The sequence below is a fragment of the Pristiophorus japonicus genome, chromosome 15 (assembly GCF_044704955.1).
Source record: "Pristiophorus japonicus isolate sPriJap1 chromosome 15, sPriJap1.hap1, whole genome shotgun sequence".
Classification (NCBI taxonomy): domain Eukaryota; kingdom Metazoa; phylum Chordata; class Chondrichthyes; family Pristiophoridae; genus Pristiophorus; species Pristiophorus japonicus.
Genome location: NC_091991.1, coordinates 55,319,957 through 55,339,446, shown reverse-complemented (window position 1 = coordinate 55,339,446; position 19,490 = coordinate 55,319,957). Strand labels below are relative to the sequence as shown.

The following is a 19,490-nucleotide window of genomic DNA, read 5'->3' as shown; positions in this document are numbered from 1 at the left end:
AAACTCAAGCCAATAACTATGAACTATGAGCAAGAAAATTCTACCACCCTGGCACAACCATGTGCGGTGTAAATGATTCAAGCTATCTTAAGAGTATTTAGGCAATTCAACTCTAGTTAACAAATAACCAGATCGCCTGCAATGTGTCTTCTGCAGGTTTCAGAGATGCCTTTTTCCCTTTAAAAAAAAAAAATCAGAAAGGAATCCAAACCCCACGGTCAGTCACTCATTTGAATACACTTCTTGCTTTTCCCGACTTTTCAGGTCTCAATGAATGAGAGAGAAAAGCTGGAGCTCTTTAGCCTTGAAAGGAGACAATTAAGGCAACACATTATAGAAATATACACAATATTAACACTGTACAAAGTAAATCCAGAGCACTGCTTCAAGATATGCCCAGACAGTAGAACAGGGCCATTTAGCGAAATCTGCTGAATGCACAATTTAGGAGAGATATCACAAAGAGCTTTTTCATGCAAACCTGTAATAAACACTTGGAATATAGTCTTCTGGACACTGAAGGTGAATAACTAAGATTCATTCAAGAAACAGATGAAGTAATGGTAGGAGCAAAGGGGGAGATGTAAGATTTTCTAAATAGAAGTTCTAAACTGGGCCAAATTGTCTCACTCATCTGTATCTACCTTATGGACATTTATTGGTCACATGAAAGCTATACATAAGAACATAAGAATTAGGAACAGGAGTAGGCCATCTAGCCCTTCGAGCCTGCTCCGCCATTCAACAAGATCATGGCTGATCTGACCGTGGACTCAGCTCCACTTACCCGCCGGCTTCCCATAACCCTTAATTCCCTTATTGGTTAAAAATCTATCTATCTGTGATTTGAATACATTCAATGAGCTAGCCTCAACTGCTTCCTTGGGCAGAGAATTCCACAGATTCACAACCCTCTGGGAGAAGAAATTCCTTCTCAACTCGGTTTTAAATTGGCTCCCCCATATTTTGAGGCTGCGCCCCCTAGTTCTAGTCTCCCCGACCAGTGGAAACAACCTCTCTGCCTCTATCTTGTCTATCCCTTTTATTATTTTAAATGTTTCTATAAGATCACCCCTCATCCTTCTAAACTCCAACGAGTAAAGACCCAGTCTACTCAATCTATCATCATAAGGTAACCCCCTCATCTCCGGAATCAGCCTAGTGAATTGTCTCTGTGTCCCCTCCAAGACTAGTATATCCTTCCTTAAGTAAGGTGACCAAAACTGCAGGCAGTACTCCAGGTGGGGCCTCACCAATACCCTGTACAGTTGCAGCAGGACCTCCCTGCTTTTGTACTCCATCCCTCTCGCAATGAAGGCCAACATTCCATTCGCCTTCCTGATTACCTGCTGCATCTGCAAACTAACTTTTTGGGATTCCCCAGGTCCCTCTATACCGCAGCATGTTGTAATTTCTCCCCATTCAAATAATATTCCTTTTACTGTTTTTTTTCCCCCAAGGTGGATGACCTCACATTTTCCAACATTGTATTCCATCTGCCAAGCTTTAGCCCATTCGCTTAACCTATCTAAATCTCTTTGCAGCCTCTGTGTCCTTTACACAACCCGCTTTCCCACTAATCTTTGTGTCATCTGCAAATTTGTTACACTACACTCTGTCCCCTCTTCCAGGTCATCTATGTATATTGTAAACAGTTGTGGTCCCAGCACCGATCCCTGTGGCACACCACTAGCCACCGATTTCCAACCCGAAAAGGACCCATTTATCCCGACTCTCTGCTTTCTGTTAGCCAGCCAATTCTCAATCCATGCTAATACATTTTCTCTGACTCCGCGTACTTTTATCTTCTGTGTGTGGCACCTTATCGAATGCCTTTTGGAAATCTAAATACACCACATCCATCAGTACACCTCTATCCACCATGTTCGTTATATCCTCAAAGAATTTCGGTAAATTAGTTCAACATGATTTCCCCTTCATGAATCCATGATGCGTCTGCTTGATTGTACTATTCCCATCTAGATGTCCCGCTATTTCTTCCTTAATGATAGTTTCAAGCATTTTCCCCACTACAGATGTTAAACTAACCGGCCTATAGTTACCTGCCTTTTGTCTGCCCCCTTTTTTAAACAGAGGCATTACATTAGCTGCTTTCCAATCCACTGGTACCTCCCCAGAGTCCAGAGAATTTTGGTAGATTATAATGAATGCATCTGCTATAACTTCCGCTATCTCTTTTAATACCCTGGGATGCATTTCATCAGGACCAGGGGACTTGTCTACCTTGAGTCCCATTAACCTGTCCAGCACTACCTCCCTAGTGATAGTGATTGTCTCAAGGTCCTCCCTTCCCACATTCCCGTGACCAGCAATTTTTGGCATGGTTTTTGTGTCTTCCACTGTGAAGACCGAAGCAAAATAATTGTTTAAGGTCTCAGCCATTTCCACATTTCCCATTACTCAATCCCCCTTCTCATCTTCTAAAGGACCAACATTTACTTTAGTCACTCTCTTCCGTTTTATATATCGGTAAAAGCTTTTAACTATCTGCGTTTATGTTTTGCGCAAGTTTACTTTCGTAATCTAGCTTTCCTTTCTTTATTGCTTTCTTCGTCATTCTTTGCTGTCGTTTAAAATTTTCCCAATCTTCTAGTTTCCCACTAACCTTGGCCACCTTATACGCATTGGTTTTTAATTTGATACTCTCCTTTATTTCCTTGGTTATCCACGGCTGGTTATCCCTTCTCTTTCACTGGAATATATTTTTGTTGAGCACTATGAAAGAGCTCCTTAAAAGTCCTCCACTGTTCCTCAATTGTGCCACCGTTTAGTCTGTGTTCCCAGTCTACTTTAGTTAACTCTGCCCTCATCCCACTGAAATTCCCCTTTGTTTAAGCATAGTATGCTCGTTTGAGACACTACTTCCTCACCCTCAACCTGTATTACAAATTCAACCATACTGTGATCACTCATTCCGAGAGGATCTTTTACTAGGAGATCGTTTATTATTCCTGTCTCATTACACAGGACCAGATCTAAGATAGCTTGCTCCCTTGTAGGTTCTGTAACATACTGTTCTAAGAAACAATCCCGTATGCATTCTATGAATTCCTCCTCCAGGCTACCCCGTGCGATTTGAAACGACAGTGAAAGGATTAAAATAATCTTCCCTGCTGTTCTTTGTCAAAGGACAATCATGTTATGAAAGGTGGGACTTGGCACTTGAGGAGGAGGTTATATAGCCCCCTTTAAAGTCACAAGGCCCTTGCACAACTCACCTCTGCACTGTTAGGGTCACACGGGTCACGTGGCTTTTTCAAAATAGAAAGACAATGGGCCAAAAATTGTGGTCAGAGGCTTCCCGCGGGTGGACGCATCCGACCAAAAACATTTTTACGGAAGTACCTGGTGGTCCCGGAGGAATGAACACGTGCTCCGAGGCCTAGATGCGCAGCCCACCGCAGAGGCCCACGTACTGGACCACCAATCGCAATGTAGTATTCTCATTCATAGTAATGGGAGCTCCGAGCTCCTATTACTATCAATGAGAATACCCCTAAAATAAAACACAAACATAAATTTTTTTTTTAAACTTTTAAATTTTTTTTTATAGAAATTGCATTAAATTAAATGTGAGAAAAATTAATTTTTTTGAAATAAAAAATGTTTTAATAGTGTTAAAAATAAATTTACCTTCATAGACAGGGTTTTTAAATATAAAAATAAGTAATGACATTTATTTTTTCTATCTATTAAAACTCTTATGCTGGTAAAAGCAGGCCTTATGTCTTACGCAAGAGTTTGAAGGACATTCGCTGGGCAAGAGTTGAGCAAATAGCTCAACTCTCTGCCCCAACTAAAACCGAAACTCACCGAGCTGTGATGCTTGGAACTCAGCTTCTCTGCCACATGGAGTCCCATTTTCAAACTGTCATAGTCCTTATTTGGGACTGAGGGTTTGACAAAGAACCTTCATTTAGGAGTAGCAAGAACAAGCCCATCCTAACCAAGCAGGATTGCACAATCCACATTCTATGTGTAACTCAAACCAAGAGCTGTCAGGATAGTGCCTACGTACCAATGTGCTGTGCTACTGAGCAGAAGTAGGATACATGTGCTCACTTCTTTTCGCTGCACGCTGTCTTCTGGATCTTGGACAACTGATCAGGTTGGCACTTCTGAAGGGGGTGGGGGATAGAGAAAAAACAAAGTGGGACTCCGCCTCACCAATCAGAAGGTTGTAGTGCTGCTGCATTGTTCCATCATAGGCTAGTAAATTACTCACTGCCAAACAGAGTCTTTTCACACGTAGAAGATCATGGACCGACCACCATTACAGCCCGCACACCAGGATGATACAGCATGCTTGCAGGGCAGAGCATGCATGCCCTCCTGCAGAGCTGCAGACCAGGAACACTTTATAACATCATGAGCTTCAAGAACTCAAGCAATACTTCAAGCAGTGTTCGCTGAGCCCAGAGGTGTGTCACATCCTTCAAGCAAAGCTTTTATACATTTCTGGCATGGCTACGGAACATTATCCAATTTTGGAAAGTTATAATTTTCCTATTGGTAGGCATCATAGTATAAGCACTAGATGCAGGCTTCTATAACATGACAAACAGCACTGATATCAGGCTTTATTTACATTACAGCAAAATAGCAGACTGTATTGGAAAACTATATCCATGGGCAACTTGGAATATCAACAATCTATAACCAACAAGATGATTATTTACGAGTAACCCAGGGGTATGGAACAAAAAAAACATACCTTTGGTGCAATCCGAACACGCTTGCGCTTCCTGGCCAACTCACAGTTTATGGCAGAGGAAGGAAGCCCCTGGATAGTTGGCAGAGTGATGTGAGAGGATGGCTGTAGGATGAGGGACGAGGTGACTGGCAGTTGAATGGGCACCAGGTAGGAGTCAGTCCGAGGCAACAGTGGCTTCATCTTTCTCAGATTCACTTCTGTGCAAAGAAAAGCCATTAAAAATTTATCTAGCAAGTCTATCACCTTAAAGTGTGACTCACCACCTCCCCATCTTTAGCGTTTGTTAAAAGATTGACATCCTTTTTATGTCTTATGGAACTTGATGCTAACATAAAAATATAGAAAATAGGTGCAGGAGTAGGCCATTCGGCCCTTCGAACCTGCACCACCATTAATAAGATCATGGCTGATCATTCCCTCAGTACCCCTTTCCTGCTTTCTCTTCATTCCCCTTGATCCCTTTAGCCGTAAGGGCCATATCTAAATCCCTCTTGAATATATCCAATGAACTGGCATCAACAACGCTCTGCGGTAGGGAATTCCACAGGTTAACAACTCTCTGAGTGACGAAGTTTCTCCTCAACTCAGTCCTAAATGGCCTACCCCTTATCCTTAGATTGTGTCCCCTGGTTCTGGACTTCCCCAACATCGGGAACATTCTTCCCGCATCTAACCTGTCCAGTCCCGTCAGAATCTTATATGTTTCTATGAGATCCCCTCTCATCCTTCTAAACTCCAGTGTATTTAACTCTATCATCAGAGAAGTAGGCTGGAAGGAGTAACTGAGCTTGACAGTGTGAGGAATTGAATACACTCAGTTGAAACAACATAGTAAAACACTTCTCCCTCTCAATTAATGACCCCATCTGTTTTGATGCAATTCACTGCTTTCATGTGGCTGGGCCCTGCTTTGCTACTTCCTCCGCTACCAAAGGTATGGCCACCTTACACATCCTCAACTCCATGGTTGAGATGGATAATGAGTGTGCAGGGAATGAGAGATGCAAACCCACATCCCATCATTCCAGTCTATTGGATTCTAAGAAACTGGACAGATGTTGCTTGCAGTGACCAACAGCCTCTGCAGGCAATGCTCACCTTTTCATGTAGGGTGTCACGATAAAAGTTCTGGGCAGCTTACAGGCTGCCTCTACTAACATATTTAAAGCACAGAAGAGGTTAACAAAGGATGACTGAAACACTAGTAAATGTACTGATTTTTTCTTTGAATGTTTAGATTGAAGGGGAAATTCAGATTAATACACTCCCTTTAATTATTTTAAATGGCCCTATTGTTGAAACTCCCTTTAAGTGGGTCCTAGACTTTGTCAGAATTCCCCACTTTGTTTGGAATGGACACAAAAACTGGAGATTGGAGCAGCACAGGGACAAAGGGCATGGTTTACACCCAAGAATCCATACACTTGGGGCTGGATTTTGCAGGGGGGGGGGGGGGAAGAATCAGTGGGCACGATTGGGGACGGGTTGGGTGAAGTTATGTTAAACTTGTATCGAACCTTGGTTAGACCACACTTGGAGTACTGTGTACAATTCTGGTCCCCATATTATAAAAAGAATAAAGAGGCACTGGAGAGGATGCAGAGAAGATTTACAATGACGATACCAGAAATGTGAGGGTATAACTATCAGGAAAGGATGGACAGGCTGGGCCTCTTTTCTCTTGAAAAAAGGCTGAGGAGTGACCTAGTAAAAGTTTTGATAAAATAGATAGAGAGAGAGTGTTTCCACTTGTGGGAAAGAGCATAACTAGAGGCCATCAATATAGGATAGTCACCAAGAAATCAAATAGGGAATTCAGAAGAAACTTATTTACTCAAAGAGTGGTGAGAATGTGGAACTTGCTACTTCAGTGAGTGTTTGGAGCGACTAGTATAGATGCATTTAAGGGGAGGCTAGACAAGCATATGAGGGAGAAGGGAATAGAGGGATATGCTGATAGATGAGGAAAGACGAGAGGAGGGTCAAGTGGAGCATAAATGTTGCATGGACTGGTTGTGTTTCTGCGTTGTATATCCTATGTAGCTGTACCAGTACACCAACAACACTGGCATCTACCTGACAATAACATCAACTTGTATTTATATAGCACCTTTAACGTCCCAAGGCGCTTCACAGGAATATTATACGACAAACAATTGACACCAAGCCACACAAGGAGAAATTAGAGCAAGTGACCAAAAGCTTGATCAAAAAGGTAGGTTTTAAGGAGCGTCTTAAAGGAGGAAAGAAAGGTAGAGAGGTTTAGACAGAGAATTCCAGAGCATGGGCCTAGGCAACATAAGAACATAAGAATTAGGAACAGGAGTAGGCCATCTAGCCCCTCGAGCCTGCTCCGCCATTCAACAAGATCATGGCATTCAACAGACGGCACGACCACCAATAGGTTGAGCGATTATAATCAGGGATGCTCAAGAGGGCAGAATTTAGAGGAGCGTAGCTATGTCGGTGCAGGGAGGGGGCTGAAAGAGATTAGGGAGGGGTGAGGCCATGGAGGGATTTGAAAACAAAGATGATAATTTTGAAATTGAGACAATGTAGGTCAGTGAGCACAGGGCTGATGGGTGAACAGGACTTGGAGAGTGAAGACACGGGCAGCTGAGTTTTGGATGACCTTAATGTCCTGTCCACAAAAAGCAGGATAAACCCAATCCGGCCAATTTCCGCCCCATCAGTACACTCTCGATCAGCAACAAATTGATGGAAGGTGTTGTCGACAATGCTATCAAGCGCCACTTATGGCTCCAGACCTCATTAAACCCTTGGTCCAAACATGGACAAAGGAACTGAATTCCAGAGGTGAGGTGAGAGTAACTGCCCTTAACATCAAGGCAGCATTTGAGAGAGTGTGGCATAAGGAGCCCTAGTAAAATTGAAGTCAATGGTAATCAGGAGGAAAACTCTCCGCTGGCTGGAGTCATTCCTGGCACAAAGGAAGATGGTTGTAGTTGTTGGGGGTCAATCATCTCGGCCATAGAACACACTATCTCGACTTGGAAATATATCTCCCTTCCTTCATCATCGCTGGGTTAAAATCATGGAGCATCCTCCATAAAAGCACAATGGGAGTACATTCACCACATGAACTGCAGCAGTTGAAGAATGCAGCTCACTAACACCTTCTCAAGGACAATTAGGGATGGGCAATAAATGCTGGCCTTGCCAGCGACGCCCACATCGCAGGATCGAATTTTTTTTTTTTAAAGTAGTGATTTACAGGTTGGAATCTAAATGAAGAGTTCAGATGGTTTATATGTGTGTAGAATAATTGGTTTCCATTGTGATTTAGAAAGGGCGGGAGATTCTCAATGTACTGTTACATTAGTGTGCCATATTACATTATCAATGTTTTGATACAGAAAAATATTTGCACAGAACAGGAAGGTAGGTGCAGTCAAAGCTTGTAGGAAACCAATTTGTATCCTTGTCCTATGGAGCCATCATTGAATCCTAACTGAATCTACAATGGTAAACTGACTCCTTTTCCTGTAAGTAAAAGTTCCTTAAAATAGGTTGATCAATTCTGCAGGATTTTAGTCCTACATTGGGAGTGTGGCAGAACCAGGCAATATGAGGTTAAGTAAAAATAAATCAGCTGTTTAATATAGAATGAGACTGTTCCAATCTGCCTATGTGGCCCTGTGAAAAGCATTACTTGCTGAAGTATCATTAAATGGAAAATAAATATTTTAGAAGGATTCAACGTTTATTCATTCTATTGAATATCCTTTTTTTTTTAAAAAAAAACATTTTTTCTCTTTTGCTCCTTTGTGTCCCTCTCCAACCAAGATTTGGCAACAGGCAGATACCCAACTACCAGGTCACTCTCAATGGCATTATTAAACATGGCTCGAGGCTAATGTCACGGTCCTTCCTTCCCAGCAATTTTGTGCATGTCCTAGACATCAAGCTCATAAAAACACAAATACTGAAACTGAAGCACTTCAAAGTTAAGTTCACCTTTCATGGAACTGCTACATTTTCACATACCTGTGCTCATAACTATGTTGTTCTTTGGCAGCTCAGAGCTGCAGGTTCGCTTTTGTTGCTAAAATTGAACAAATTAAACAGAAAAAATTAAACTGTGCATGTTTTCATAATGCATACCCACCTCCCCCACACCAGCTCTAAACTCAGTTACATTTCAAATTCCCAACCACTTCATAATTAAACTCAGACAGACACATCTCCAGTAACAGCAATGCTGAGCATTTTCAATGTTGAAAACATATGTAGAATAGTAGAGGTATGTTCCTTTAGTTGTCCACCAAAGAATGCTGCTAACATATCGCATCAGTTGAGCAGAACACCATCATGCCGTCATCTAGTTAAAGCATTAAATTCCTCGATTCCTGCTAAAGATTATCGTTAAGGCTTGGGGCAGTAGGCGGGAGATCAGCAAGACTCTCAAAGGTTCTGTTGTGCAATGTCTAAATATACAACTTATTTTTTCCAATCCCCAGATGTCACTGCTGTACAGGATCCAATGTACTGGTGCCTCATCAAGGTCGGGTTTCATCATGGGCACTCTAAATTCCAAATAAACATCTAATTGGCTCTGACAAAAGTATAAAGTCCCAACTGCAAAAGTAGTAGGCTCTCACCGAACTGTTTTTTTCAATGATGAATACTTCCGATAGATTGCTGCTTATATAACTATATATGGTAGTGATATAGGATTTGTTTGCCAGTTTTGAGCCTTTCTTTTGCTGTTTACAGCTTTCACAGTCGATGCCCATTTACTTGCAATGCATGAGAAAACCTGCATTGAAAGATTAGTGATCATGACATAACCACTGTACATTTCTCCAGAGGCAGCTCATGTGCGATAATACAGGCAGCCTTTTAAACTATAAAAATTAGATAGCAGTGAAAACAATATAATTTAATCCCAATATTCAGATGTTACTGATCAACTCATTTGAATTTTATGACAGTACATGAACTCTTACAGGTCAATAATTCACCAAACACTCATTAGCCAAGATATTTACTTTAATGTGCGAAATATGGCCAAAAGAAATGTCCACAACATTTTCCCTTGCCTAATATTATTTTCATGTCTGTGCTCCACACATGGTTGGCTACATTTCTCTTCCTCCTCTCTACTCCATTTGCTTCCTTTGCTCTGACTCCTGTTACTGAGATCATATTTCCTGAATTCCATTTGCTTTCTTGGATTTTTTAAACCTATCATTTTCCTTCTCTTTTGCTCAGTTTCTTTTTCTTCTCCATTCTTTCCCGTTCATTTTCTTTTCTTTCGATTCTTCCTTCCCACCCATTTGCAGCCCCGACCCTTTGGTCTGTATCGATCAATCATGTACCATTCCTGATTCCCAGAAAAGCCAGAGTCGGATAACACAATCAAAACAACTCTGGTTATGAAGACATTATCTACCTGAAAGGATGGATAAGCATAGCTCAAAGCAACAAGAGAACATAGAGTCCAATATTTGTAAATTAATTAATGGATACTTATTTTAAGTACCAAATTCTGTCATCAAAGAGAAATAATAGCTGAGGTTATAGACATCTCAGTACAGATATCACCAACAGTAATGCCTCCCCTTCCATGGCCTACCCAAATCAGTCGGTTAAAATAAAAATCAGCACAAAGAGGTGACAAAATGCCACCAAGAGCACATGGGTCTTACTTGTTGACAGACCAGCACAGGCGCTGCTCGGATCCAGGGAGTATGGTCAGTTGGGCTGTAATCCGACGACTGCATGGAACATCGACCAAGAATGAGAAGTGTTGAACATTAAAATACATATACAAATTTTAAAAAGCTGACATCATACATCCAATGGGGCGCATGCCAGCAACTGGGCACTTTTACTGAGTTCAACAAATGTAGCATGTCACTCAACTAGCCCCTCCTGTAATGAGCATTAATAAGAACTATATAAACTTTCGAGTCCTCAGGATATTCCTATTGCTTCACAGCCAATGAATTTCCTTTGACGTGTAATTGCTGTTATTTTGTAGGCAAATGTGTCAGCCTGCTTAGCACAATATATTCACACAAAGTTACACTGATAGCAAATCTGGAATATTTAAATTTCAGAAATATGGAGTAACAGTTGATAAACCAGGTTACTCCATATTTCTGTTATATCAATTGCACTGAATAATCAGCATTACAGGCCTTATTAACATAACATATTAACAGAATTAGAAATAGCCAATTGGACCATCAAGCACTTTCCTTCCAATTGGTACCATACAATTTGTCCTGGTCTGGATTTTTAAAATTTATTTTATCTTAATCACAGGTTGAATTTCAAAAAGAAGAAACTGTTAAGCTCCTCCCTATTCTCCATGATAATTGAGAAAAACTCCAGATATCAATCTGACATTATAATCTATCATAATGAAATCCTGATCAGCCATTTTCTTGAGCCCAGCAGCATAGTTACCTTTTTGTTCCATATAGTAATGGGAAAGTGCCTGTCTGGACTAAATCTTAAACTTCTCAATCCTGTTAACAACCAGATATTTATCCAGTTCGACTAGAAACCATCAATCTGCACAAAAAACAGAAATCGCACCTTAACAACCTGATCCAACGTCAGGAAGCGGTTGGCTTCAGCACGGATAGTCCAGTGCGATATCTTTCCATTGTGAGATGTCTGACGTATGAACATATCATGGAGAGACAGGTTGTGACGAATCGAGTTCTGAGGGAGGAAGGAAGGAGTTAGTCATCATGACAATGAGCATCACAAGTTAACGAAGCATCAAGACAAGCAGTGACTCATTACGACTGTATTAACTGCAAAAACAACTTGCATTTATATAGTGCCTTTAACATAGTAAAATGTCTCAAGGCGCTTCACAGGAGCGTTAACAAAATTTGACACTGAAGAAAGTGGCTCCTTGGAAATTGCTATCATTTACATGAAAATCTCATAATTTCTTTAGAACTGGCAAAAGGAGGGCAAAATCTCCTCTTGAAATGGCATGTATACTGTACCCAGCATAAATACAACAAAGAAAACACCAGTATTGAGAAAAAGATCAACCAACACTATTTTTCCTTCAGTGCTACTTGCGGCAAAATTGCTTAGGAATGATATGGCCCTGCAGTCCGTGCGTTGGTCTTTTTGGAGTCAGCTTCAGGCAAAAACAGATAATAAATGTCAATAGTTGACAGTATTTAAAAAAAATCTTAACCAGGTGATAGCGCTCTCCCAACATTGCTTGGAACTTAAGTTGGTTGAGAGCATCCTACATTTTTTATTTTGTTTTAAATTTCTTGTGACACATTTAGCTAATATCTTTGAAATGGAAACATTTGGAACTCTAGTACTGAGGGAGCCAACAAGACTGTCTCCTATCTCCAACAACATTATAGCACCCAGAGCATTCAGGAGTACAAGTTGTATTTAGTGTATTGTTAGCAAAACATTAGAGTGGAAGATGATGCAGCTTAACACCCAAGATTCCCCAGACACTAGTTTCCTGATCTTAGTAGATCCTACCTAGAGAAATACTAAGCAGAGGCCAGGCAAATGCTCAGCGGGGGTCCCTTCACCATGGGTAGATCACTTCTGACCAGTATACTGCAGTCCAGGCCAAGCTATGGGTACAGGGAATCTAACCAGTCACTCAGCTGGCAATGTTGGATTTGTGGAGTACAACTATGTATGGGTCAGAAAAACACATCTTCCAATAATATACTAGCGACAGTAAACTCAAAGGCCTATGTTTAATCAGAGTTTAACACAGGAGGCAGACCATGTACATTCACTGTTATGATGACCACCCCCAATCCATAATTTATTTTTGGTTAAATCTGTGGACTAAACTCAACATGCCTTGCTGCTTATTAAATGTAATTTTATGCATTTGTTCTCATGGCTGTAAGTCTACCTAGACTTAGCTCTCCACCAACTATTTGGGAGGTGCAAAGGTCTGCCAAGGCGGGACACCCCGTCCTTTTTCTCAACCTCCCCACAAAAGGTGCTGCAGCCTCTGCCTGACACAATTCAAATCAGGTATTGATCAGATATTTAGGGAATGGCTGCTGAACTTGCATCCCCCTCCCCACCCAACAATGTGTGTTAGCGACCCAAAGCACATGGTAATTTGCACATTATTACCCATCTAAACACTTTCACCTTACCTTCCAACCTGGTTTGGCCACATGTTTGAAATAAGGGAAATGATCCTCAATCCAAGTGTAGATTTCTTTCAATGTCATCCTCTTGCTCTGGGTGCTGTTTATAGCAAACTGAATCATAGCCATGTAGGAGTAAGGAGGCCGCTCGTGAACAGACTCTGCCTGCAATAAGGAGAGAAACCATCATAGAAAATGTAAACAAAAGCAAAATACTGCAAAAATGTAAACACAGCCTTCCATCAAAGTATATATTCTGAGTGACACGCCACTCACACACAAGGTCCTTTACACTAGGACACAAGGACAACCCATGGCTCTCATCATAGAATTGTCCTTGTCTTGTAGCATAATCTTGGAGTAATATGAAAATTTGGCAGAAGAAATTGAGGCACATTAGAACTTAACCCAATTGTACCAGATCTACATAGAAACATAGAAAATAGGTGCAGGAGTAAGCCATTCGAGCCTGCACCACCATTCAATATGATCATGGCTGATCATTTTTTCAACTTTAATATCCCATTCCTGCTTTCTCTTCATACCCCTTGATCCCTTTAGCCATAAGGGCCACACATAACTCCCTTTTGAATATATCTAAGAAACTGGCCTCAACAACTTTCTGTGGTAGAGAATTCCACAGGTTCACAATTCTGAGTGAAGAAGTTTCTCCTCATCTTGGTCCTAAATGGTTTACCCCTTACCCTTAGACTGTGACCCCTGGTTCTGAACTTCCCCAACATCAGGAACATTCTTCCTGCATCTAACTTGTTCAATCCCGTCAGAATTTTATGTTTCTATGAGATCCCCTCTCATTCTTCTAAATTCTAGTGAATATAAGCCTAGTCGACCCAGTATTTCTTCATATGTCAGTCCTGCCATCCCGGGAATCAGTCTGGTGAACCTTCGTTGCACTCCCTCAATAGCAAAAATGTCCTTTCCTCAGATTAGGAGACCAAAATTGTACACAATATTCAAGGTGTGGCCTCACCAAGGCCCTGTACAACTGCAGTAAGACCTCCCTGCTCCTATACTTAATTCCTCTCGCTATGAAGGCCGACATGCCATTTGCCACCTTCACCGCTTGCTGTATCTGCATGCCAACTTTCAATGACTGATGTACCATGACACTCAGGTCTCGTTGCACCTCCCCTTTTCCTACTCTGTCACCATTCAGATAATATTCTGCCGCCTTGTTTTTGCCACCAAAGTGGATAACCTCACATTTATCTACATTATACTGCATCTGCCATGCATTTGCCCACTCACCTAATCTGTCCAAGTTACTCTGCAGCCTCTTGGCATCCTCCTCACAGCTCACACTAGCAGTGAATGCATCGACTTTAACAGTTTTCAGTTTTCCAACCCCAAATGTCTTCTTTTCACTATGGATAGCCAATCCTTCTACACTTCCATCCCCCACCAGATGACCTGAGGGTGCTTCACTTCTTCCTCGAGAAGAGGCCCAACCAGTCCCGATCCACCACCCCCCTCCACCGCCTGGCTTAACTTGTTCTCACATTGAACAACTTCTCCTTTAACTTCACTCACTTCCTCCAAATTAAAGGTGTTGCTACAGGAACCTGCATGGGTCCTAGCTATGCCTGTCTTTTCATGGGATATGTGGAACATTCTTTGTTCCCTCTCATCTCTTTTTCCGGTACATTGATGACTGTATTGGTGCCGTTTCCTGTTCTCGCCCTGAACGAGACAATTTCATTCACTTTGTATCCAATTTCTATCCTTCCCTCACCTTCACACGGTCCATCTCCAACTCTTCCTTTCCCTTCCGTACTACGAGTTCTGTGTCTTTATTCACTATAGCCCTTCCCACGGCACCTTCCCGTGCAAGCGCAGGAGATGCAACACCTGCCCTTTTACCTCCTCCCTTCCCACTGTCCAGGGCCCCAAATACTCCTTCCGGGTGAAACAGTGATTTACTTGTACTTCTTTCAATTTAGTTTACTGTATTATCTGCTCACGATGTGGTCTCCTCTACATTGGGAAGACCAAGCGTAGATTGGGTGACCGCTTTGCGGAACACCTCCATTCAGTCGGTAAGCGTGACCTCGAGCTTCCGGTCGCCTGTCACTTTAATTCTCCACTCCACTCCCACTCTGATATCTCCGTCCTCGGATTCCTCCATTGTTCCAATGAAGCTCAACACAAGCTCAAGGTACAGCACTTCATCTTTCGTTTAGGCACTTTACAGCCTTCTGGACTCAACATCTAGTTCAACAATTTCAGACCTTAACCTCTGCCCATATTTTGCTCTTTTTTCTCTTGTGTTTCCCATGGCAGCTGGTAATTATCCTGCCATTCACACCCTATCTAAATTAATCTTTTTCTAACTTCTGCCATTACCATCTCAAGTTGGCCCATCATCCCTTTTGTCTCTCAAATCTTTCCTCTCTTCCACCCTATCACTGACCTTCCCTTTTGTTCTTTCCTCCCCTCCCCCTTTCAGTGCTCCTTAAGAATCTGTTCTTTCGAACATTCGCCAGTTGTGACGATGGGTCATCAACCTGAAACTTTAACTCTGTTTCTCTCCACAGATGCTGCCTGACTCACTGAGATTCCCAGCATTTTCTGTTTTTATTACTAGCAGTAAATGACTTGGTCAGATATGTGCGAGCTGAGTTTGAGGAGAGGAATGGAAGATGATGAATGATTTGAGGAAAGGAATGAAAGATGATGAATGATTTGGTGGAAACAGGGATATTGAAAGAAGAGATGAGGAATCAGTTAAGCAGGTTTGATGACAGTTACACTTGGCTTTGTCTTGAGTCCTTATTGTTCCCAAGCCATTCTGAGGGAAAAGTTAAACTTGTAGTGTAAGGGCCACTCTTGGATGGGTTAAGGCAAATTTTGTGAATGTAGAATTGGCTTTAACCTGTATGTGACTTAATTCACACTATATCCAAGTTTCAGTAGTTCGGGCAGTGTAAAGGAAGATTTACTGTGAATCTACTCTTGCTATACCCGTTCTAAACCACAAACCCCTTTTTCCTGCCTCCTTCACCCTCACCTCCAATACCGAGTACAAAGAACTCAGATTCAGTTCAGCTGCCTCTGGCATTACCGAACCCCATTCCTGACCATCCCTCATTCACTCTACTCTACTCTGATCCTGTCACTCTGTACGTTCTCTCCCACTTCTCCTCTTCCAAACTCATCTGTTCCATGAGACTTACCTCCTCCTCCCTCGATGCTCTCCCCACCCACTTCCTGAATACTCAATTACTTTTCCTGGCCCCATGCTTGCCCAGATTGTTAATTGCTCCCTTTGAACACTAAATATCCTGCACTCAAACATCACTAAAGTTAGCAAACGGATAAATACTTTGAAGATGATGCAGCTTTTGAAATGCCTCAGAATTTAACAGAGTTGGGAAGAACAGCACTTACAGTGGCACCTTCTGATGCAGGCACTTGGTTTTCTTTCTCAGCTTCATCCTTCACACTGCAAGCCCCCAGGCTATCCGTGCTCATCTTACCCAGCCACTGAATGTTGGTCAGGCTGTCATCCAAGAGAAGGCGGTCAGGAGCTGTAGAAGCCAAGAGAAGGAAAATAATAGCAGAGTTTTCACATAAAAAGCAGAAGGCTTGCTTGATGTAAATCAGCTACCGTAGATCACTTTGAAGCATCTTTCCTGTGAGCGAGTTCGGTCATCAGGACCTACTTGCACAAACAACCTTGCTTTAATCCGCCGCACCTCATTTACACTTTATGACACAATTCACAAAGTTTAGCCAGTTGCCCACTTTAACTGGTGTAGACCAGCAGCAGTTCACCAGAAAAATGTAACTTTGTCCTTGCTGATGCTGCAATACACTCAATCTTGAAGAAATTCGAGTTTGACACTGGTGGAAGCTACTGCAGAACTCATACTATTCCCCAATACCAAAATAACCCAACCACAATGCAGTTGTGTTCAAGGAAATTACCAGTAATGTATCATAATCAAGGGCTACTGCATGAATAGATAATCTATAGAGGAGAAATTTCTTCTCTCAGAGGGTTGTGGATCTGTGGAACTCACTGCCTCAGAGAGTTGTGGAAGCTGGGACATTCAATAAATTTAAGACAGAAATAGACAGTTTCTTAAATGATAAGGGAATAATGGGTTATGGGGAGCGGGCAGGGAGGTGGACCCGAGTCCATGATCGGATCAGCCATGATCGTATTGAATGGCGGAGCAGGCTCGAGGGGCCGTATGGCCTACTCCTGCTCCTATTTCTTATGTTCTTATCTCTCATAAGTTTTGTCCCCATAGTTCATGGTGTTATCCAAATCCTTTAATATCCTATTCGCTAGTTTTATACTACACACAATGCTACCTTGGATGCATTGATGTTCCAATGTACAGGACCTGAATTTGAGATGCAGACTGGTCCCTGCATTTTAAACTTTTGAACTTCGTTGCTATGTGGGAGAAAATACATTGAACAGATTATGGAACAGATTATAGCAGAGAATAACCATAATTTGCTCTGTGTGTTTTGGAGAAATGTTAGAAAGTAAGAAAAATAATGAAACCCAGAGAAGTAAAGGAAATGCAGAAAATCCATTCAGCATTCGCAGTCCCTTGGACAGGTTGAGTGGGATGAAATGGCTTTGTTTCCCTCTTATTAAAACTTAGGCATAGCTTGGTATAATAACTAAAAATGTAGTTGTACAAACTGTAGAAAGTAGAAAATCCCATTATACCTCGAAAGGAAGGGGCATAATGATTTCTTGTGGGAGTGCAGCTGAAACAGAATAAATTAGGAATAGCAGTAGGCCATCCTGCCCATTAAGCCTGCTCTGCTCTTGTTATACATGGTAGCTTGATTTAAAAAAAAATTCCAATTGCTCACATGTGACAATCTAAATGTATCCCCCTTCTAATACCAACTCATCAGTGAAAATAGCTTTTCCTTACTTATCTCATTAAAACCCCTCATAATTTTGAACACCTCTATCCGATCTCTTCACTTTAAGAAGCAATAAGCATGGAAAGGTCTGTACATGAACAGTGACAGTCAGTGGGAGGGACTGGTTGCCCATGTGGATGGTTATAGGGTGAGAGTGGGAGGGCAGGAAGAGAGGAGGGATAGAGAATCCTTCAGCTCCCTCCCACTTTGTGTTTGACAGAGAGGGGAGGGGGGTGAAGAGAGAGGGGAGGGGGGTGGAGAGAGAGGGGAGGGGGGTGAAGAGAGAGGGGAGGGGGGTGAAGAGAGAGGGGAGGGGGGTGAAGAGAGAGGGGAGGGGGGTGAAGAGAGAGGGGAGGGGGGTGAAGAGAGAGGGGAGGGGGGTGAAGAGAGAGGGGAGGGGGGTGAAGAGAGAGGGGAGGGGGGTGAAGAGAGAGGGGAGGGGGGTGAAGAGAGAGGGGAGGGGGGTGAAGAGAGAGGGGAGGGGGGTGAAGAGAGAGGGGAGGGGGGTGAAGAGAGAGGGGAGGGGGGTGAAGAGAGAGGGGAGGGGGGTGAAGAGAGAGGGGAGGGGGGTGAAGAGAGAGGGGAGGGGGGTGAAGAGAGAGGGGAGGGGGGTGAAGAGAGAGGGGAGGGGGGTGAAGAGAGAGGGGAGGGGGGTGAAGAGAGAGGGGAGGGGGGTGAAGAGAGAGGGGAGGGGGGTGAAGAGAGAGGGGAGGGGGGTGAAGAGAGAGGGGAGGGGGGTGAAGAGAGAGGGGAGGGGGTGAAGAGAGAGGGGAGGGGGGTGAAGAGAGAGGGGAGGGGGGTGAAGAGAGAGGGGAGGGGGGTGAAGAGAGAGGGGAGGGGGGTGAAGAGAGAGGGGAGGGGGGTGAAGAGAGAGGGGAGGGGGTGAAGAGAGAGGGGAGGGGGTGAAGAGAGAGGGGAGGGGGGTGAAGAGAGAGGGGAGGGGGGTGAAGAGAGAGGGGAGGGGGGTGAAGAGAGAGGGGAGGGGGGTGAAGAGAGAGGGGAGGGGGGTGAAGAGAGAGGGGAGGGGGGTGAAGAGAGAGGGGAGGGGGGTGAAGAGAGAGGGGAGGGGGGTGAAGAGAGAGGGGAGGGGGGTGAAGAGAGAGGGGAGGGGGGTGAAGAGAGAGGGGAGGGGGGTGAAGAGAGAGGGGAGGGGGGTGAAGAGAGAGGGGAGGGGGGTGAAGAGAGAGGGGAGGGGGGTGAAGAGAGAGGGGAGGGGGGTGAAGAGAGAGGGGAGGGGGGTGAAGAGAGAGGGGAGGGGGGTGAAGAGAGAGGGGAGGGGGGTGAAGAGAGAGGGGAGGGGGGTGAAGAGAGAGGGGAGGGGGGTGAAGAGAGAGGGGAGGGGGGTGAAGAGAGAGGGGAGGGGGGTGAAGAGAGAGGGGAGGGGGGTGAAGAGAGAGGGGAGGGGGGTGAAGAGAGAGGGGAGGGGGGTGAAGAGAGAGGGGAGGGGGGTGAAGAGAGAGGGGAGGGGGGTGAAGAGAGAGGGGAGGGGGGTGAAGAGAGAGGGGAGGGGGGTGAAGAGAGAGGGGAGGGGGGTGAAGAGAGAGGGGAGGGGGGTGAAGAGAGAGGGGAGGGGGGTGAAGAGAGAGGGGAGGGGGGTGAAGAGAGAGGGGAGGGGGGTGAAGAGAGAGGGGAGGGGGGTGAAGAGAGAGGGGAGGGGGGTGAAGAGAGAGGGGAGGGGGGTGAAGAGAGAGGGGAGG

At 43.7% G+C, this 19,490-nt stretch overlaps 1 protein-coding gene across 4 annotated transcripts in view; it reads right to left on the bottom strand.

The window, feature by feature from the left end:
* The window catches only part of foxm1 (forkhead box M1), a 78,559-nt gene that overhangs the window by 7,466 nt on the left and 51,603 nt on the right, over positions 1-19,490 (bottom strand). For 2 of the 4 annotated variants that reach the window (XM_070900450.1, XM_070900448.1), the window contains 6 exons: positions 16,285-16,424; positions 12,883-13,041; positions 11,306-11,434; positions 10,408-10,476; positions 8,744-8,801; positions 4,736-4,932 (listed from right to left, as the gene is read on the bottom strand). In XM_070900450.1, coding sequence (XP_070756551.1) covers positions 4,736-4,932; positions 8,744-8,801; positions 10,408-10,476; positions 11,306-11,434; positions 12,883-13,041; positions 16,285-16,424 — 752 coding nt within the window. Of the gene's footprint in view, positions 1-4,039; positions 4,140-4,735; positions 4,933-8,743; positions 8,802-10,407; positions 10,477-11,305; positions 11,435-12,882; positions 13,042-16,284; positions 16,425-19,490 lie in introns of all 4 variants that reach the window. The other 2 variants (XM_070900451.1, XM_070900449.1) reach the window with 2 other exon arrangements.